General features: G+C 43.9%; 1 protein-coding gene across 2 annotated transcripts; it reads right to left on the bottom strand.

The window, feature by feature from the left end:
- Positions 1-2,776: 2,776 nt before the first annotated feature.
- Positions 2,777-8,591, bottom strand: LOC100279873 (uncharacterized). Of its 2 annotated transcripts, none has more exons than XM_020543624.2 (10): positions 8,059-8,591; positions 7,326-7,443; positions 6,379-6,431; positions 6,117-6,260; positions 5,840-5,995; positions 5,258-5,338; positions 4,981-5,014; positions 4,608-4,879; positions 3,464-3,757; positions 2,777-3,287 (listed from the first exon to the last, which is right to left on the bottom strand). In XM_020543624.2, the coding sequence occupies exons 2-10, from the start codon at positions 7,411-7,413 to the stop codon at positions 3,117-3,119; spliced, it is 1,293 nt and encodes a 430-aa protein (XP_020399213.1). In that variant the 5' UTR covers positions 7,414-7,443; positions 8,059-8,591; the 3' UTR covers positions 2,777-3,116.
- Positions 8,592-21,471: the final 12,880 nt, after the last annotated feature.

Here is a 21,471-nt window from a genome sequence, read left to right as displayed (position 1 = left end):
GTGAGGGGGAAAGGGGCTGACAAGCAGCGCCGGGTTGACAGAGAGAGAGCAGATGCGGGGAAAGTGCAGGAGCGGCTGACGTGTGGGGCCGGGCTGACAGTGGGCGCGGCGCGGGCGCGCACAAGGTGGGCTGAGCTGGGCCTCGGGCGGGGGAGATGAGCGCGCGGGAGAGAGAGGGGGGAGCTTGGGCCGGAAACGGACCAACCGGGGGGAGATAAATTCCTTTTCCTTTTTCTTTTTCTATTTCCAATTCTATTTCGCTTTCTCTTTTTCTATAATCTCTTTTTCTTTTAAACAAATATTTATCTAGATTTCTTGGGTGTCAAAATGTTCTATGTGAAGTGCTACTAGCAATCATGGTGTATGCATATGATGAAGGAAATGTTTCATGAGATGGGATCTTAGGAGATAATTAAAAGGGGGGTTAGGAGTTTTAGGGTTCCTAACCTTGGGATCAAAATTGGGATGTTATAAGTAAACTTCAGATCCACCATGCTAGTTCCATGAACAGAAGCATGTGACCCATTCCCTATTATGACGTAGGAATCCTAGGTGACCTGATAAGAAGAGAACATATTAATGTGAGAACACACATGAACATTAGCACCAGTATCAATCCACCAACTTGGTGATTAAAAGATTGAGAAGATGAAAGGTAGATTATCATACCCTTTGTATCCCTCGTTGCTAACGATCATTATGTTGGCATTGCCCTTTTTGCTACGGCGATCCGCTCGATCAGAGTAGTCCATTGTAAAATGACCCGTCTCACCACACACGAAATAGGTTACTTCATCATTGTTCTTCTTCTTGAAGTTGGTAGTTTTGTTAGGCTTGTTAGATTTTGTCTTCCATTTGCCCTTGTTGTGGTTCTTCTGAACCATGTTGGCGCTAGAGTGGCCCTCGCCTCCTTTAGAACTAGTGTCCTTAGCTGAGCTTTCTCCACAACATCCAGAGATGCTATCAGATTTTCAACTGATATCTCATGTCCCTTATGTTTCATAGATATGACGAAGTTCCTCCATGTAGAAGGCAACTTTGCAATAATGCACCCAACCACAAATCGGCCAGGAAGGAAAATCTTAAGGTGGTCGAGCTCCTTAGCAATACACTGTATTTCATGAGCTTGCTCCACAATAGAGCGATTATCAGTCATCTTATAATCATGAAAGCTCTCCATGACATACAAGTCACTGTCAACATCTGATGCACCATACTTAGTAGTAAGTGCATCCCACAACTCTTTTTCGTCTGTGTATTACATATTTGTATCAACCAGACGGACAACAAGGACGCTAAGAATTGCTACTATAAAGATAATATTGGCATCGTCGTACTTTTTCTCCTCTTCAGGAGTTAGTATGCCCTCAGGTTTGCCTTTACTAACATGAAACACATTCACAACAGTAAGTCAGAGTGTGACCTTGACTTGCCACCTCTTGAAGAGCACACCAGAGAATTTTTCTGGCTTTAGCGCATCGGCAAAACTAGCTATAGTTATACCAGAAAATTGTCTACCGAAAGGTTTTTGGATTGTTGAGGAATTAGACATTTTCTATATTAAATTCCGAATATAAATCATGACCAACAATAAATAATCTAGTTGTTTGTTCCACAACAAGTAACATAACATGTTACCTAACAGGCTAATCATAAAAAGGCAGCACACCTCTATCATAACACATGAACTGAAGTATGAGATTAGATCAAACGATGTATACTGACCAGACATACTGGTAGACGACGTGGGTGGAAGCAGTAGTGTCGACAACGTCGAAGCGGTAGGGTCGATGACGTCGAAGCAGCAGGGTTGACGACGTCAGCGGCAGGGTCGACAAGAAGATTGAATGCGAGCAGTCGCGTGAAGGTGCTTCCCAAAAACCTTATTCGCCCAATCTCGGTGCAGGATCTCGAAGGCGATGGGTTCCGGAGACCTGCTCTCCTAATCGCAAATACACGTCGGCGTTCGAATGAATAGAACTACGATGGCAGTGCAATTGTGAGCAATGGCAGAAACCTAACTTAGGTTGGGATGCCTTCTGGCAAGGGCTAGCAAACGCCTTATATAAGGCCACATCCATGAAACTGATAATAAAGCTCGCAATACTTTGTGATCGTCATCCGATAAGGACTCAGATCCTTATCTGATTCCACCATTCTCTTATCATACACGAGCTTTTATGATTTTTATAGAATTTAGTTGAATTTTTCGATGGAGCCGAGCCCATAAATTAACAGTAACGTTAGCACAGGCTATATATTAGTTAATGTAATAGAGTAACAAAAACTCTACTTTGCACACTATCTATTAGGCCCCTGCGCCCATTCCTGTTAGGGCAACACGTAGCAACCCATTTTTTTTTCCTTCGCTGTTTCCACCCCACGGCTGTGCACGCCGCCGTCGACCCTCACAAGCCATGTCCAACAGAATTCGACAGCGGCCTTCCTCCCGCCCGGCAGTCTTCTTCAGCACGCCGGCCCCCTGCTTGCGAGATGGACCGTGCACGCCGCCGTCCTATCCAGCCCCGCGATGGCCGCCAACGTGGGGTTCCCGTCCGACGCGACAGCAAGCTCCGCCCCGGCGCGGGTGGGAGCCCACCTCCGGCCGGCCTTCATCGTCGCAGTCGCAGCTCCTTTAATTTGCCCAGCCGTCTTGCTAGCTATATCTAGAAGGGCCACTTAAGTAATTTCCATGTTATTAGCCATTTTGATGTTGGTGAGAATCTTTATGGTCCGATCCGACATGTCATCTCATCACCACCGAAACTTTCCGATGTAAACAAAGTCAACAAGTATATGAATATCACAATCGTTTTCATTCACAAGCGACGGTTCTCCCTTCAAAGTTCAAACACACATATACATATGGAAGGTACCTCACTAATCTGCTTTGAAATTGTTGCAACTTTGAAAAGAGAACCACCACCGGAGCACTTCTATACGATATTTTGTGTCTATCTATCTCTATATATATATCATGGGTACGTACATTTGCATGATGTGTAGTTTAACGCTTTCTACGTTGCTATACGTCATAGCTAAGCTAGTACCTAGCCGGCCGCGTATGTACGTGTACGTATTCCATATCGTCCATGCATGCCGCCGTAGAGATATGTCTACCCGGCCGGGCCTCTAGCCAGCTGGGCCGTCCGGCTGGTGGTCCAGAGCGCGCTGAGCGTCCGGAGGCGGCAGAAGTAGTCATCGGCGGCGACGAAGCAGCGCGCCGCCTGCCTCGCCGTCAGGATCTGCCGGAGCGCGTGCAACGCCTGCATCCTCAGCTCGTCTGCCTGCATGCAAGCATGCGTTATAACGAACTAGCGATGAGCTAGGGAGCAACGCGTGCATGCATGGCTAGCTAGCTAGCTTGGCTGGAAATTACGTACAATAATGAACTGAAGGAAGAGAAGACGGACAGACAGACAGACGATGCATGTGGTCACCATGCATGCATGCATATACGTACCTGTCTGAGGATGGTTCCGAGCGAGGCCACCTTGTCCATGGCGAGGGCGACGTGCATGTGGCCCATCCCCATGTAGCCGGCCACGTCGGCCGGGTGGTAGAGCTGGCCGCCGCCGCCGTACATCATCCCCGGCCCCGGCGGCTGCACGTCCGAGGACACGACCTCGGAGAGCGACCGCAGCAGCGCCTCCAGCTCGGCGTCGAGCGCCTCCTCTGTCCGCCGCGCCGCCTGCTCCACGTCGCGCGCCCCCGCCGCCTGCTGCTCCGCCAGCGGCTCCACGTGCCGGACCACGACCTGCGGGGGAGGGGGGCGAAAGGGTTCAAGCAGGAGCATGCAGGTAGCCAGCATGAAAAATAAGATGATCGATTGATCCTATCCTACGAACAAACAAACAAAAGCTGCAATAGTCCTAGCGTTCCATATTAATCCAAAGCACGGTACGAGATCATTTATCGACGTCTCGACAGCGACAGAGCGAGAGGGAGAGGGAGTAGAACGACGACGAAGACGTTGCCGTACGTAGTCTGGGACTCTGAGCCTAGCAGCTAGCGAGCTCACACGCACACGGATGGATGGATCGATCGATCGCCGTCGTCGTCGTCGCGCCTGACGCGACGTGCAGTGTCCATAGATCGACCGAGCTGGAGGCAGGAGCGTGTGCGTGACAACACCGGCGGGCCGGCGCGCGGCAATGAAGCTGGTCGGTCACCTCCGCCACCTACTCCCCTGCCGGCCGCCGTGCGACTGATGCATATGCTGTTTGCTGTAGACGGAGACTCGCTGACGTGACACCCATTGTGTACGTACGCGGGCGGCGTGTAGCTAGCGGCTTACTACTATAGCACACAACAACGACTTCTCTCTGGACACGGACCGGAGCTTTCTCTTGCGAAAAGTGTTCTCAGCTAGCTAATCCTGTGACGTCCTACCTGCTACCTCCTTACTATACTACACTTGCCCTGCTAATCCACAGCACCTAATCCCTGGACCAATAATTAATACGCGTGCCTTCGATCAACTCTGCATCGTATATGTATTTGACATATTTTGGTCTGGTCAGGCTGACGTGCGCACAGCACGGTCACACGTACACATGTCAGTGACAACAGCTACGTACCGGCAAATGAGCAGTAGATTCATTTACCTTGACGAGGTCGGAGGCGCGGAAGCCGCCGATCCAGAGGAAGCAGCGCTCGGCGGCGCCCTTCCACAGGCCGGAGAGGAGGTGGAGCGGGTCGGCGGCGGCGAGCCGGGCCTTGTGGCCCATCAGCGCGCCGTAGTGCGCGGCGGCCTCGTCCACGTACGCCCGCAGCTCGACGTCCGGCCGGTGCTCCTCCGCGGCGGCCCGCAGACGGGCCACCACCTTGCTGTGCTCCCCCAGCCACCGCTCGTACTCCAGGTTGAACAGCGCCGCGTCTGCATGCATTTCCATGAGAGGTCCAGATCGATGCATTATATTTGCTGGATGAGCTGTGTCATCAGTGGGCAGTGTCAACGACAAGGCAGAAACGACAAACCTGGGCTTAGAGTTCCTGCACCCCATAGTGCACCCTACATGCATGAAGAAATGAAGAAGCATGCATAATTATCCTTTTGACAGTTCAGAAAATGATTTCTTCAGGGAACATTATAATTATAGGATATCCTATCCCCTGTCATTAATTAATTCTAACATGCAGTTGGCAACAACGTACACGTGCGCGCCTCGAGATAGATATATCAAATAAATTGTTGTAAAAATTATGGGTTCACCACCAGTTCGTCATCATCGTCATCCATCGCTTTATATATTACCTGATGAGTTCTTGCCATCTGCATCTCCTGCTCTAGCTGTGCCAGCCTGATCCTGCCTGTCTCTAGCTGCTGGATATAAGCCTGTTTATTTCACACACGCAACGACAAGCGAGCTGAGACATAAGATGAAACTAAGTAGTTGCTTCTATATCAACGTTATACGTATTAATTATTTAATTGCCCGCAACCCACATCTTCTTCCCTCCTAAGAAGATAAATAAAGAAACGGAACTTTCAGAAATTGATAAACATGCATGCATGCATGTGTCTAAACCGACAGCTATTTTCTTAACTAGGTAGTAGGTTAACTTACCACACACCCTATAAACATATGTGTCCTCCAGTCTACTCCCCAATCCCCATCGCCTCTTAGTTTGTCAATTGCGCTTTCTTGCGAGACTTTTTCTCCTCATGTTTTTGAGGGCCGTTGACTTGTGCGCTATTTTTTTTTATTAAAAAAAATCACTATTGCTTGTGACTAGCTTCTTAGGTAGTAGTGTAAGGGTAAAAGTCGTCGTCGTCGTCGCCTTCGTTGTCATCAGTGTAGGTAAATTGCAATAATACAGTAACTATTATTATTACCTTCTTCCTCAACCTGCTCTTCCTGGCGGCCTCCCTATTCTGCGCGAGCCGCCGCAGGGTCTTTGGGTCCGGCGTCCGGGGCCCGGCCTCCTGGTCCGCCGTGCTCGAAGCTCCCGCGGCGGCGCCATGATGCTTGCCGCTGCCGCTACCTTCTCTCTGGTTGTGTGGTTCGCATATCACAAAGCATTACATGTGCTATATATACACGCTACACATGACATGATCGAGGCGTAGGCGACAGAAGCAAAGAGATCGATCAATCGGACTGCGTAGATACCTTGATTGCTGCCTTGGAGCTCTTACCGGCGGCGAGCGGCGGCGGCCCGCCTCCCACCTTCAACGACGACGGCGCCTGCGGGTTCTTGGAAGGGCCAGCGACCTGTGTTGCTGCTGCGGGAGCTGAAGAAGAAGCCATGGAGCCCTGCATGTATATAGGAAGAGAGGAATAATGAAGTGCATAGCTTGGCTTGGAACGGATCGAGAGGCATGCATGTGTCGTCGTTAGATGTTGAAAGGATACGATCGAGCGACGTACGTACCTTTGGGGATGGGCCGATGTGCATTGGCTGGGAGGGGAAGATGTTGAGAGTCTCTGCACGCATGAAACAAGTCCTGCAAACATCATGACTTTTGCACATATACGTACTGTTGTGTTTCCTAACATGGTTGATTTTCCATGCGTGTGCGAAAATGATCCCCAGATCTATCTGTGTCTTGTTCTCATGCATTTCACACACGCTAACGCAGCGGTAATTAAGTGGTGAACTATCATTAGTACACAGAAGCTTTATACAGACGGTTCTGAACACATTGTTCACTGACGTTTTTCCGAATCTGTCTGTAAAAATGAAATCCCATCCTAGGATTTAATCTCTTTTCTGCTAGTGTATATCGGTAACACAGAGGGAAAAGTAGGAGTTGTAAAATGTGGTAGCTAGTGTCAGAAGTGGTGGGAAAAAGCGTACGTTGAACAAATAATTGTTCATCAGTTGCCTAGCTAATTTTAGCATGACATGTTGAAACTATATAGATTAGTGTTCGTTACGTACGTGTCACTCTACTCCAACAACTAGCCACAGTTGGTACTCGGTAGCTAGAAATATTCTGAGAAACTGTGATGGCCGGCAAACGAAGAAGTTTGGGATCAAACTGAGGAAATGAAACACATGCATTGAGATTATCTGCCAACGATCGATAAAGGCTAGCTAAGCGGATTGGAAAACGAAGACACTGTGCTGAACACCATTATTTGGTTTGCACTTTTGGAAAAAGCTGCAAATTTAAACCGGTCAGTCATATCAGAACACTTATTATATACGGCGGACAAGTTTGCCAACACATTAATTTTGGCACCTAATATAATTTTATTTGGCAATGTCATATATGTTATTCCTTCAGCATATATATATACAGGCGTATTGTGAAAAGTGACCAAGCATTTGTCAGAATATATAATGAACTTTCTTCCTGCAGAAAACAAGCTTACGCGGTTGTTGTTCTTGAACTTGAACTGATGTCTTGGCTTGCTGACCATCGAAGTAGAGGAGTAGGGCTTGGTCCAGATCCGACGACATGTCATATCCTTCGGGATCCCTTCTCCTGCACTTTCACAAACGCGACAGGATATCACAACTGCTCTCGTTTTCTACTGATGATGAGTAGTTGGTACGGTCCCGCAAGTTTAGCTAGATTCAGTAGATTAAGGAAGTAAGTAGGTCGAAGATAGTATATAGATTGCATCGACAGGATCGGATGAACTAATCCACTTTCCTACTGTAGGTTGTTCACCCAGCTGAGGCCTGAGGGCATCAATTATTTGTTTGGGAATATAGCATATCATCAAAGAATAATCGGTTGCTCTCCAACAGGAAGAACTAAGAAGAAGCGTGAGAGGGGAGGTAAAGCTTATTAATTGATGGTCAGATTGATTTGATAGCAATCGATTTGAACTAGGCAACTAGCTAACTTGAAAGAAAAAAAAAATCATCGCATGATGAAATAAAGACCATAGGGCCGGGAGGCAAAAGGGACCGGATCTTCTATCAGCCATAGTAAACTTCTGCTAATATAATCATGATGATGGCCAGATAACAGAATTCTCAAGGGAAAATCATCAGTTGTATAGAAGTGATGAAAAAAGTAACTCATACGGTGCAAGTCAATTTTGACATAAGGCGAAACCAAGGAAGTTAAGCTAATAAATGGATGGGTTAACTTACATGCTGCCATGGAGGGATGAAGAAGCTTGGACCATCCCGGAGGTGGATGGATAAGCCATTCAGACGATTTCTTGAAGAAAGAACTCAGCTCTGAATATGCTTGCTTCTTGACCACTTCATACAGAATTGACACATCTTGAAATGGAGCGAAACATCCCACCTGACCAACAAAAGCAGTCTCCTATCTTTTTTTTTTCTTCTTCCGCTCCTTCTTCTTCTTCTTCTTCACAACAACAAGAACAAGGTTGCTATATATGATCGATGAATGGAGATAAACAAAAAGAAGCTGATCAGTAGCAGCCGCCTGTGTTCCCCTCCTTTCCTGCTTCCTGCTCAAACTCAGCTTGTGTGGCCTTTCTTCTGACCAGAAGGTTGCGGATGACTTTTGGCTTGGGGATGGAGGAGTGGTTGTGCAAGAAATAGAAGGGACGGAGCCAGTGGCCATTGAAAAGTTGGAAAAAGCAACATATCTTCAGACTTCATAAAGAAATTTATTAAGGGGTGTGATCAAGTCTATGCAATCGAATAGTTTTTGAGCGGTTTTACACTTGTACTTGTTCCATATATATCTTTTCACATATTGACATTTCAGAGGGTGGATTTGGTTCAATTCTTCTATAAAAAAAAGCCCTATCCGATAGAAGAATGAGTCCAAATTGGCTCCATCCATTGGATCTACTTGCGTGGGTAGAATAAGTTCAAGAGCTATATTAAACCCAAAACATACAAATGAGAATACAAAGGTCCTTTTTTTCTGTTTAAATTAGTTCGTATATATCGAATTATTCAGTGGGTTTATCTTACAAGACGAGTTTGTTTTGTTCGGCCCGCTATCAAGGTTAGGTGTCATGTCATCCTCAAGCAGATAGATCCATTTCCCTCTTGGTTTAAGTTAATGTGTTAGATTAGCAGACTTGATTCTGGCTACGGGACTAAGTAGACTTGATCCCATCAGATGGATGGAGGGGGAAAGAGACACTCTTGCGCTCCATGGCAAATTGTTTTGTTTCTCTTCTTTAACAGCCGATCTGTCCAACTATCTAGTACATGTGTCGTGTATACGGACGGATGGCTAAGCACCACAGCTAGATGAACAAGTGTTGAACTATGTCATTATAAAATGTCAAGGTTTGAAGAAAAAACACTACTATTTGTCTATTTTGAAACATCGAATTACAATTCAATGTCTACCTCAATCATACCATTTTCTATGTCTTTACTGATAGTGGGACCAAAGAGGCAAATGACTGAATTTTCATATTGCCTCAAATACCTCTTTCTTCCCAATTTCTATTCACTATACAAGGAAGAAAAAACATCATTATTTGTCTATTTTAAAACATTGAATTACAATTCGATGCCCTCAATCATGCCATTTTCTGTGTTTCTAGTGTCATTAGGCCCACCAAGAAATGACTAATTTTTCATAGTGCTTCAAATACCAATTTCTTCTTCTCTACTTCTCACTGTATATAAGGAACAAGCCAATATATAATAATGGCTCTTGTACCTTGCTTCGTTCACAGTCTCCACACCATGCTCACCAAGCTGCTGCTTCTAAAGCCACACAAGGTGTGACGCCACCAAGCTAGCATTGGCCATGCGCTCCAAACATGTGGGACTCATGGTGAGAGTAGGTCACAGGAATAAGTGACGGCTAGTTTGGAAAAATGGGACTAAACTCAAGGAGGGAAAATCTGCTATAAATAACTAAATGTGGGGGTGTGAGTTGGGGATGGCATCCTCCTCCCTAGGAGGTGGTGACCCCGTTTTGGCATATTTTACTATCACATAAATAGTTTTGCAAGACTGACTAAAATATTAATGGAAGCAGACACATCTAATGATGGGCTCTATCGAGGATAAGATCGTCGGTCCCTGGGACCCATCGGTCATTAAGTGCGCTAGGAAAAGCCTCTGGCAACTGGGCCCCGTTGGTCTGCAGGAGGAGAAGGCAAATGCTTACCCGAAAGCACCCGCCCTCGGACGAACCCCGCGGCACCGGGCCCGGGGTCGGGTGTGGCGGAGCCTGACAGGGGGCCGAGAGTGCCGAGGAAAAACCACTCGAGTGGATCCCTCGTCTGGTTCGAGACTGGCCCGTCTTAAGTGACCGACCGTATTAACTGCACCTGGTGTTGAGCCACAGCGAAGGCGCCAGTCCGTCTCGCACTCATAAGCCTACAAGACCCTCGGACCATAGAGCACTCATGACCTATGAACCCCTCGTACTGCGGCTTATTATGGCCTGTGCACCCCCTGGCCTGCATCACACTCATGACCTACCGGGATTAGGCCCGAGTGCGCGAACCGCTAACATGCACAACACGACGAGCCGCGTCAAGCCCCAAGCTACAAAGGCTAGGGATCGGCATAGCCCAAATGATGGCACTCGGCCCCCATGCTTCCGACGTCGTCTATCATAAAGAAGACAAGACAGTCAGGCGACCCAGGGCCCAGAAGCATGTGTGTCTTTACCCCTTGGTAGAATGCTTGGTTTTACCGTCGCCCGGTGGCTCCTTCTTAAGGAAGACACCACTGGTCGATCCCCCTCCTTGGCCTATAAAAGGAGGAGACCAGTCCAAGAAAGGGGGGCTCGAGCCCTCAGAAACCTGGATCCCCGAACACACAGACCCCAGACGAGAAGACACCTAGAAAGATCGACAAACAGGAGGAGTACGCATCGACAAGGACCCAAAGGTTGGAGCCCCGCCGCCAAGCCAAGACTTAGCTAGGACTCCAGTTTGTAACCATTAGATCCACCTCCACCGCTATAAGAGACTCAAGATCCTCTCCTCCCTCTCTCGCCTGCTTGTAACCCCTACTACGAGCTTTGGTCATCAATGGTGCCAGTGGCGCAAGCCGCCAATGACTAGAAGTAGTGATGTTATGCCTAAACCATTATAAATCTTGCGCCCACCGCGCACACCGTACGGAGCCCAGAACATACAAAAATAAATTTACTTATCGGAGCGAGGTTCGAAACACCGACAATTGGTGCGCCAAGTAGAGGGCTTGCACGTTCCAACAAAGTTTCCCATGCTCCGGATGGCAACGGCTCCTAGGCCGCTTGGGGCTATAAAAGCGACCCCTAGGCACCTCCAGCCAGTACCCAAGCATCTCAAGAGCATACCAACATTCCAAAACTCTACGACCATGCATTCTAGTGCTTTTATTGAGATCTGAGCGTCGGTTTTGTGTTGTTATTGTAATACAATGTTCTTGCGCTCATTTCTTTGTGTTTCTAATGTGTTGTTGTGATTTGCTCTTGTGTGCGTATTCTTTCTCTCACCCTTATACTGAGTTGTGATTTTGATCATTTGTAAGACTGTGAGAGACTCCAAGTTGTGGAGATTCCTCACAAACATGGATACTTGATATAAGGAAGAAACTGTGGCACTCAAGTTGATAAGGTGATCACTTGAGAGTGGTTGATTGCAACCCTTGTCCAAAAGAGGACACTACAACGTAGAGGTAGGCTTTGGCTGAACCATGGGATAAAAATCGTTGTGTCTCTTGTCTCATTTACTTTATTGTGATTTTTCCTTCTTCCTAAGTTCTTTCATCTCACTTGTAATATTGCTCTTAGAATCTTTCATATCTTGGAAGAGCAATCAAGTGAAGGGAACTTTATTATCATATTGTCCATTCAAACTTGGATATAGTTTACTCTAACTCAATTATTAGACCAAGTTTGTGTGTTTTGAAGCTATTTTGCAGGATCACCTATTCAACCCCCCCCCCCCTCTAGGTGCTCTCGGGCATTTTTACTGTAACAAATGGATAATACAAACTTCTCATGTGCCCTTTACAAGCATGAGCCAAGGGCGTAACCAGGCAACACCTATCTAGATAGGCGAACTCAAAAGTAACAGAACAAAAACCAAATCATGGTAGGTGCCACAAGTGCTCAAGAGATGGATCTTAATTACTCTCGAGGTCAAATCCAACAAAGAGTTCACACCAATCTCACTCCAATTATGGAAACCTTAGCGATAACGAGAGAAAGTATGGAAGCTTGAGAGAGAGAGAGATCCAAACATTGTCCAAATGTTGGTGGAATAAATGAATAAGAGAGAGAGGGTTGGCTAACCAAAATAGGTGGCTACAACACCTACTGACCTTTCTGCAGTTGATGCCCCTACATCAGAAATTTTAGCATAGGGCCTAGAATTATTACAGTGGGGGCTGGCAAGGGGAGCAGCGTGTGTACTAGTCAAAACCCTAACTATGAATAGTAGCCTAGAAATTCTAGTTAGGGCACCTCGAATTTCCAATTGAGCTCTATTTTATCACCAGAGAGGGGATGGCTAGAAATTTGGGGTGGCTGATCTCTTAAATTCTCTTTAGGTATCCCTTTTGGAATTTTTAGTAAGGGAAAATGATTTTTTGTTGAGAAATATATTTTAGGCTGAGACAAAAATAAATAGATAGGATTTGGGGGTATCTAGGAAATCTATATTTGATCTTTTAAGCACTTAGGACACATGTATGTAATAAAATCTTGAATCCTCTTTGTAGTATGACATCCTATACTCAAGGAAGTTCAAATAAAATTTGAAACAAATATTGAGTTCTCATTCTTTTGGAGCAATATGTTGCATATTTTTTGAATCAAAAAATGAGGGGTCTCACATTTCATATACACTTTTCACAAAAATATGTATCACTAAAAATCTCATTGATTCAAATTGTTTACTTTACGCATTTTATTATATGTGTTTGCATGATTGACTTATATGACATGTGTGTGTTCTCTACTTGATAATATATCATATCACCTAGTTGTTCCTTATTTATTGTACTTTCTCTATATCTTATGTTAAACAAGCTTCACTTGTTGTACTCGCACTTATTTCATATCTATTATGTACAACTTGTGGACTTGGTTCGTAAAAGCATGCATAGCCCCTTTCTTTAGACCCCTAGTTGGGTTTTGGTGATTTATGACTACATAGATTATTATGACTAACAAGTGTTTTGCGGAGGTATTATGAGTTAGGTCATGATAATGGTGATTTTTAGGCAATCAATAGTTTTTATGCTTCTATCAATGGAATTCATTTCGGTATCCAAAGGATGGACGGCAGGTTAAAGGTGGGCTAGTTCTAAGACACTTAGAATAGTTTAGAACTTTGTTTTTACTTTGGTCATAATATAAAGGGAGGTATGAACTAGTAGCTTGACCTAGCTGAGTATACTGAGTTAGTGTGATGCATACTTGTAACATTTAACACTAGGTACTCAGAATAATCCCAAGAATCAAAGTGAAGTAGTGCCATTCACACAATTGGCTTAATTGGAAGTGAATGGGCACTTTGGTGTATGACCATATTAATCAGGTGGTGTGTCAAGGTCACCAGATTAAGCACTACATTCACTTGCTTGGTTTTGTTGCGACGTGGTCATAAGATTAATCCATTGGGTTACCTGATTAAGCGCTATAGAAGCAGAGGTCAGGGTTTCTAATGCTGAGGTCTGGGTGTCACTATATTAGTTTGGTGATGCTAACTGTGTTATTTGGTGACAAACAACAAGGTTCTAGAGAGGGCAATTAGCATCTAGATTGGCCCGATGGGTGGCACCAGACTATGCAATATAGGGAGGTTTGCGCTAGACTAGTCGGAAACTAGTCAATGGACATCCACCGAATTAGTCCAATGTTGGGTTTAGTGGGTCATCAAATGATCTAGTGGTGTTAGATTCTATGTAGTGGAGCAATTTCAAATATTTTCTTGTGTGGGGTGTATTTCTACACTTCCATCTCATTTAAGGAGGCCTTGTTGCCACTTTGAATAGCTGAATACACTCATTGAAGGGAAAGGAGCTCAAGCTTAGTGGAGTGATTGGGCCATTGAGATTTGCTAAATGCAAGATTAAGCACTCCATTAATGCTTGGAGAGGACCAAGTGTGCATCCACTAGTCTTATTAGGATTGGTTGGGACAAGTGTGAGTTTGTGTTTGTTACTCATGGTGACCAACATCACTTAGATGGCTTGGTGGTGATTAGAAGTTTGGTGATCACTAGGTGGTGCTTATGATTGACCTAACTCATGCCGTGACATGTGAACGGTTGTGGAGATTCACTGCACCAGAGTGACAAACAATCAATCTGTAGAGAGCACTTGATCCTTGTACGTATCAAGGGAGAGCACTTGATCCTTTAATGGGCAACGGTATGTTCTAATCCTCTCTTTAATTTAAACATTTATATTTGTGCAATTACTTTCAAGTCTTACATTCTTAGTATTGCCATGCTAATATAGGATAGAAAATAGGTTGCAAAACTTTATGCGTAGGATAGGTCAAGCGGGCTAAGTAATAGGTTTTGATTGTTGTAAAAAAAGTAAATTAGCCTAATTCACCGTTTGCTCTTTGGCATCTTGGTCATTTTAATTGATATCAAAGTCATGCGTTCATTAATTAGACTTCACCATGTAAGGGGTGTCTGGTTTATAGGGATTAATTTTTAGTCGCTTCATTTTATTTTACTAGGAGAGTGCCCGTGCGTTGCAACAGGAACGTATAAAACCACGATAAACTATGTGGCAAATCGAGAAGTTTTACATATACCAGTGTTCTCGATTTGTATATCAGCTATGCTTCCTGTGGAGCAAGGAAGCGAACGCAAGCCAGCCTTTTGTATTAGTGCATTCTGTTCAGTTCTTACTTGATAATCCTGTGTTCTCGTGTGTGCCATGGCCGAGTGGCAAGCTCAACACTGGTATTGTTGTCTTGTCTCAAATGAAGTCCGGTTCCACAAGTTAACCGGAAATCTTCATGGGTGATAGCTGTGTCAGATTCTTCCACGCATAGGGCAAGTAATGCAAGTGATAGCTGTGTCAGTTTACCCCCATTTTCTTGGGCATCACTTGTCTCAAATGAAGTCCATTGGAGGTTCGCAATTTATGTTCCGTGGCATCGCACGGGCACCTACCTAGTTACAACTGAGGTGTTGTTTGGTTCGCGTATTTTCATCCGTCAACGGTTCACAGCGGGACCCAATCACCTTGCTTCTCGTTTGGTTCGGTTCGAACGGCATCAATTCACGCGCTATCAGATATAGACCTTCAGAATGATGATACCGCTCTCATCCTGGCGTCTTCCCATCGCATATGCACCCGCTTACTGTCCCATCTCTACCAGAAGCAACCACGCGCAATTACCAAACAAAACCTGGTACCCGTTGAACCGGAACAGCTAGCGGGGTTTTGCATTTACGTTAACATTACCGCTCCTCACAAGGAACCAAACAGCACCTGAATGCAAGATGCCAGCCACATAACCCGCCTACTAACGCGTCCATCCCCACGTCTGGGTTGTGTGGCCGGCCCACTACTGAAACTAAACATGCTCACTACTTCCTACATGCACAGCACGAGTGATCAGCCACGACCAAGCTGATTACCGGTGCTGCCTGAATGACGGAAAGACCAAAACAAAAACAGATGATGACCCACAAGTGCAGGGTTTACAGCAACAGGGGTTTCCCCAGTGAGATCAGTAATTTTCTCTTGAAGCCAATGAAATTTGAGTCCCAGGCTCCAACTTTGCTTGAAAACATAGCCCGTACGTTGCCACAGAAGTTAAAAGTTAGTATAAAATATAGATACAGAACGATAAACATCACTATGATATATAGAATCTGTGTACAAAAATATCACCGTAACATTAATATTATATTGATGATATAAATTCTTGCACAATAAAATTCCACTGAAGCTTATATTGGCAGCAAAATAGTGTTACGCAAATTCACACAAAAAACGGGTGCAAATGTGTTGGATATTATTTCAAATAAACTAATCAATAGTGTATAAATAGATGCCTAGCTAGTTCCAATCATTTAATATATAGGGATTTTTCCTTTGTACTCTCTATATATATGGACACTCGTTTTGAACTTGGCTTGTCTCAGGCATCCTCTTAGCATATTCCTCATCAACTTCTTCTACAACACAAATAAAAGAGCATGAGAACAAAATCCTCACCTAAAATCTCGCTTGAAACAGTAGGCGCAAGCAGATGCAGATCGAATTGTAGACATAGAAGAGAAAATATGCTGGTGTTTTGCACCAAAAACTGATACATTTTGAAACTGGATTCTGTATTATCATCGTTATACATGCCGATTATAAATCCATGTCGTGTATATTTAGCTTTGGTAATTATAGATATGATATAATAAAAATTTCCCAGTCTAGACAATAAGGGCCGGTTTGGTAACAATGAAATTAAGGCTTGTTCATTTTGCTCAACCATATGGACTGGGTGGTTTTAAATTCCAAGTAAATCAAAATCTTTCATATTTTTTTCAATTCCATCTAATTCATATGAGATAGGAATAAACGAACAAGCCTTTAAATGAGTCGTGCCTTAGGTTAGCCCGCTAGACACAACCCATTTGATCATTTATAGTTTAATACCTCTTTTCTCACCATCCTTGATCTCGTGAGCCTGAAAAAAAGCAAGAGAAGAAACTCCATCTTGTCTAACCCCACATCATATATCTCGTCATTCACACTCAACTAATTTATGAGTTTAGATCGTGTTTAAATAAATATCTCATTTAAGTAATATCTGCCTATTTGATATATAGAAAACGTACCTATACACATAGTTAGATTTAAAGGACAAAGTGTATCTGCACAGGACACAAGACATGGGCGTAGTGTTGATGTCAATACTGCCAACGGTTATCATCACCATTTACAAAAATAGCGAGTACATGACATATAAGAAACAGCACAACAACGGTAAGCCTAAGTCTGGGAGTTGTTAGGGGTGACTCCATCCTACAGGACCAGCTGATCCCAATCGAAAAATGAAGCTAAGCAAGCAGAGTCTTTTGGCACATGGTGGTTCCCTTGAAGCTCAGGATGGCGTGCTCTACGGCCATCTCCATCACGTCCGAGCGGGTCATGGCGTGGAAGCCCAGGGAGGCGGTCCACATGGGCAGCAGCTCCGGCACGGCGGGCAGCACCAGCCTGCGGACGCCCACCTGACGGAGCATCTTCTCCAGCTCCGTCACGAGGAGGCGGCACATCCCCTGCCGCCGGTGCGCGAAGCGAGTGCCCACCAGAGGCAGCTCCGCCACCTGGTTCCCAAACACCCGCAGCGTGCCCACGGTGATGAGCTCGCCGACTTTCTCCAGGCCCACCACGTAGTAGCCGCGGAAGTTGAGGCGGCGCAGACCCGACTCTTGGTTGAAGACCCCTGGACCGCGTCAGTGATGATGAAGAACTCCTAGATCTCTTGTGTTGGTGGCACGATCAGCTCTGCAGCCAGCGTTGCCAATCTCCTTCACCACCAGATCCGACTCTAGATCACTAAGCTCGCCCTTCGTCTCCCTCCTGAATTTTCCAAAAAATAGGAGCAAAATGATGTGGTTATCGATAGTCAAAATAAGTCAGATCTTTTTTAGGAGTAGAGAAATGCAGCTTAGCATATACAAATGTAAAAGAAATAGGTAGAGTGATTACATCATTGGCAGAGAGCTATTCTATAATATATGGAGCACAATCTCCAAGGAATTGAAAGTAGTTTAGGATGGAATTCAAGACTGCACTTGTCTATACTTGTGAGAGAGCAAAACGTAATTGTATTAAAAAACAAGGTATTTCCTAAAGCAGATCTCCCAAATCTTTCTTATTATCCTATCCCAATGCAAGGATGCTGGTTGCTCTATTCAATCACAACATTATCAAATTGAAATGCGCAAGATCAATTAAGCTCACTGTCAGCATCTGGTGTTTGAGAATAAGGTTTTATTCTGGTTCCTCCAGCTTGATTAGCAAATTGCAGTTGTGCAAAAGCTGGTGATGCTGTCTGTGAGCCTGAAACTCAAAGGGAACAAACAATTAGTCTAACAGGTAAAAATAGATGAGCTAGCCAGTGTAAAAATAGTTGAAAAGGGAGATCTACAATAAAATGGGAAAAGGTACCAAATGCAGGAATTGCTGCACCAAAGGGTGAGGGAGTTATTCCAAAGGGAGTGCTTCCAGAAGAAACTGTTGTTTGTCCAAAAGATGGTGAAGAACCAAAACTGAACACGCTAATTGATGTGCCAAATGAAGGTGAGCTTGAAGATCCAAAACCCGAAGTAGTACGACTCACACCAAATGTTGTAGTTCCCCTGTGTACCGAGAAATCAAATCAATATGGCTGTCAGTGTATAGCTCCGAATCCAATCAGAGGTTAATTAAATCTGAAAAGGGAATGAAGAGACCTAATAAATATTAGGATTTCAGATGTTGTAACAATGCGGATTTGTAATTTCACAAAAAGAACATATAGCATAACTAAATTTGAATTGGTAGGTTTGTCAGGCAGATTCAATAGCCAACAGACAACAATTACACCATTAGACAATTTAGGCCTAGCACAGCATGACAACTAAATATGGTCAGCTCTGCCAACTCCAACAGTTCACACATCTCAGTAGCAATGCGAATTAGGATATGCCATCGTACAAAGACTAAATACACACGTATATATTTAATGCATTCACAAGTTGTCAACTGGAACACATTTTCTTCATCATCACCGATGCGAGGACTTCATTTAGAAAATTTCTCAGTAGATAATTAATTGTCTGTGCAGAGTAGTCAAATTCAAAGGGTATAGTAAGTAGTACCTGATATTTTATGCTTGGAGCAGATGAGAGAAAACAATGGTCAACAAAGAACAAATTGCAGAATGTTAGAGAACCAAAAACATCAGATCAGATACTCAATTGCATTGCGTTAGAATGCATCAAAAGCACGACAGTTATCACAACCATACAGATAAATTGCAAAGCATATTTCTTGTCTTTTTAGTACTCTTCTAGACAATCTACACATATGAACTGAATATCTATAGAGAATGGTAGCAAAGGTCTAACAGCAAGCATTGTAATATCTGGCATGAGAACCATCATCACCATTACAGACAGACTGTATATGTTTCTCTATATGTATCCGTATTTGAACTTAAGCTGATGAAATTCATGTCACACAAGATTTGCTCGAACTGTTTTCGGTAGTCACAAAATTCAAAACTTTTCAGATGAACATAAAACCGACAGCAGTTCAACTCTTTTTAAATTGGACATGGTGTGGTTTGGTCAATTTATTTAGCAAAAAACAGAGCATATGCTACAAAGAAGTACATTGATATGCAAAAAATATTATGTTTTATCATATTGATTTCCGTAGCACTGCACAGCCATATACCTCAAATTCTTTTTTCAGCATCAAGCCATGCCATATACTGCAAGAATATATATTACATCAATATAAACATGAGATATATAAATTTTAAATGGTACATTGATATGTTAAAGCTTACCTGAACAATAACGACATAGTATTTTAAATTATTTGGATTGATGCAATCAATCTGCAGCAGCTTGAGTGTTCACCTAATAAAAGATGGACATAATTCATGCAGTCACTAAATAAGTTTCTAAAGCTTGAGTAAAACATGAAAACGGAGAACACAGAGGCATTAGATTAACTGGAGCTGGGCACCCAACACTGGCTGAAGGTCTTCAGAGAGGAGGCATCACAGTCATTTTATGTTGGAATCAAAAATAAATGAAGATGAAGTCTAGGACAACCGGAGGCAGCTTGCTTATGTACACGAACTGCCACCTGAGCTTCTCACTTGACAGGTCTTCTTCATAATCTATAGCAAAAGAAGCAAATATTGGGCTGAAAAGTTAGCCATTCACACATAACTATAAACAGTATAATTCAACCAAGTGCCCAGTTCACTCAGCTCAGTTGCCATTTAGAATCTAGCACAGTAGCCAATGAAAATATAGAAACCGTGACAAAGGATGGTAACAAAGGACCAGGTTGTTTTCATTTAAATAGAATAATTTTCTGTAGAAGTTATAAAGCTTAGAAAACAAAAGAATATGTAGATTTGATTAATTACAGTTTTCCTTGACATAATATGCTTTCTACTACGAAATAGTAAAAGTTCACCAATTTCGAAAGCAACCTAAACATTCAACAAACAGCGAGACATAAGATAACTTGTGGCCTCGTCGCCATTGGCGCTAAACCTGCCTGTCATAAGGTCTTTCCTGTGCAAAAGCTGAATTTGGAGGAGAAACAACTTACTGCTATGAAGCCGCTTTAATCGATTACCTTTGCTAAACTTTCCGTCCAAAGGCTTGAGCCTTGACCATTTGGGTTCCAAAGTTGATTTGAGGGGCTGCATATAAAGTTCAAAATGAGAATACAAAGATTTCCTTTAAAAACTGATTCCTGTGAAGACAATCCATGTAATGGCATTATGATGAATATTCAACCAGACCTGGCTGTCTAAAAATATGACCTATGATGCTTCTTAGAAAATTGACAATAAATAATTATAGGAGAACAAGCAACAGACACAGACCTGACTCTCATGGAGAAGGAATTGATGTCCTTGTTAAGCATATCCAATAAGTAGTATAGATAAGGCTTAAAAGTGAAGGTTCCTATGTGCCTAGGAACTCTCATCTCTCTTGTCTAAAACAAACCAGCCAGATGAGTTTGAAAAGATTCAGTTCTCTGGACTTTGGTGATCAGTGCTCGACAGATATACTTCACTACTGATTTGCATGCTTTGTTACTCCTCAATCGATCAATAACCTTTTATCCAACTACTAAATTAGCCAACATTTTGTTTCCCGTCCTAAGTATCACTTAGCAGCATCTAACTGGAAAATGCAAACAACTATTGACTGAAGTTATGAAGTGGCAGACATGTATTTTTTTAAAAAAAATAGATTAATCCTATCGTAGCTATATGTTCTGCAAATTCTAGAGTTTTTTTGGAATCAAGAAATCAAGAAGTCTAGTTGTAAAAAACTTTTTTCAGTCCTTTTGGAATCAAGAAACTGAAAGGGAATTAGGCTTACACCTAGTTCCTAAATAATTTTGGTGGTTGAATTGCCCAACACAAATAATTGGACTAACTAGTTTGCCTAAGTGTGTAGATTATACAGGTGTAAAAGGTTCACTCTCAGTCAATAAAAAGATCAAGTTTTGGATTCAACCAAGGAGCAAAGGGCCAACCGAAGGCACCTCTGGTCTGGCGCACCGAACTGTCCGGTGTGCCACCGGACAGTGTCCGGTGCACCATCGGACATGTCTGGTGCACCAGAGGACTCCAACTCGAACTCGTCACCTTCGGGAATTTCCAGAGGCACTCGCGCTATAATTCACCGGACTGTCCGGTGTACACCGGACAGTGTCCGGTGCGCCAAGGAAGAGCGGCCTCAGGAACTCGCCACCTTCGGGAATTTCCAGAGGCACTCGCGCTATAATTCACCGGACTGTCCGGTGTACACCGGACAGTGTCCGGTGCGCCAAGGAGAAGCGGCCTCAGGAACTCGCCAGCTTCGGGAATCGCCAACGGCTAGTCCGCTATAATTC

Source organism: Zea mays, chromosome 9 (assembly GCF_902167145.1).
Source record: "Zea mays cultivar B73 chromosome 9, Zm-B73-REFERENCE-NAM-5.0, whole genome shotgun sequence".
NCBI lineage: Eukaryota > Viridiplantae > Streptophyta > Magnoliopsida > Poales > Poaceae > Zea > Zea mays.
This window is presented reverse-complemented; position numbering and strand designations above follow the sequence as displayed.

What these genes read in the sequence shown, in the direction of transcription:
- LOC100279873 (XM_020543624.2), bottom strand. Translation starts at nt 7,413, where the DNA reads ATGTCGTCGGATCTGGACCAAGCCCTACTCCTCTACTTCGATGGTCAG. An exon ending in GCTCCAAGGCAGCAATCAAG is followed by an intron (nt 5,996 to 6,116) that starts GTATCTACGCAG and finishes CCACACAACCAG; the next exon opens with AGAGAAGGTAGCGGCAGCGG. An exon ending in AGAGCAGGTTGAGGAAGAAG is followed by an intron (nt 5,339 to 5,839) that starts GTAATAATAATA and finishes TGAAATAAACAG; the next exon opens with GCTTATATCCAGCAGCTAGA.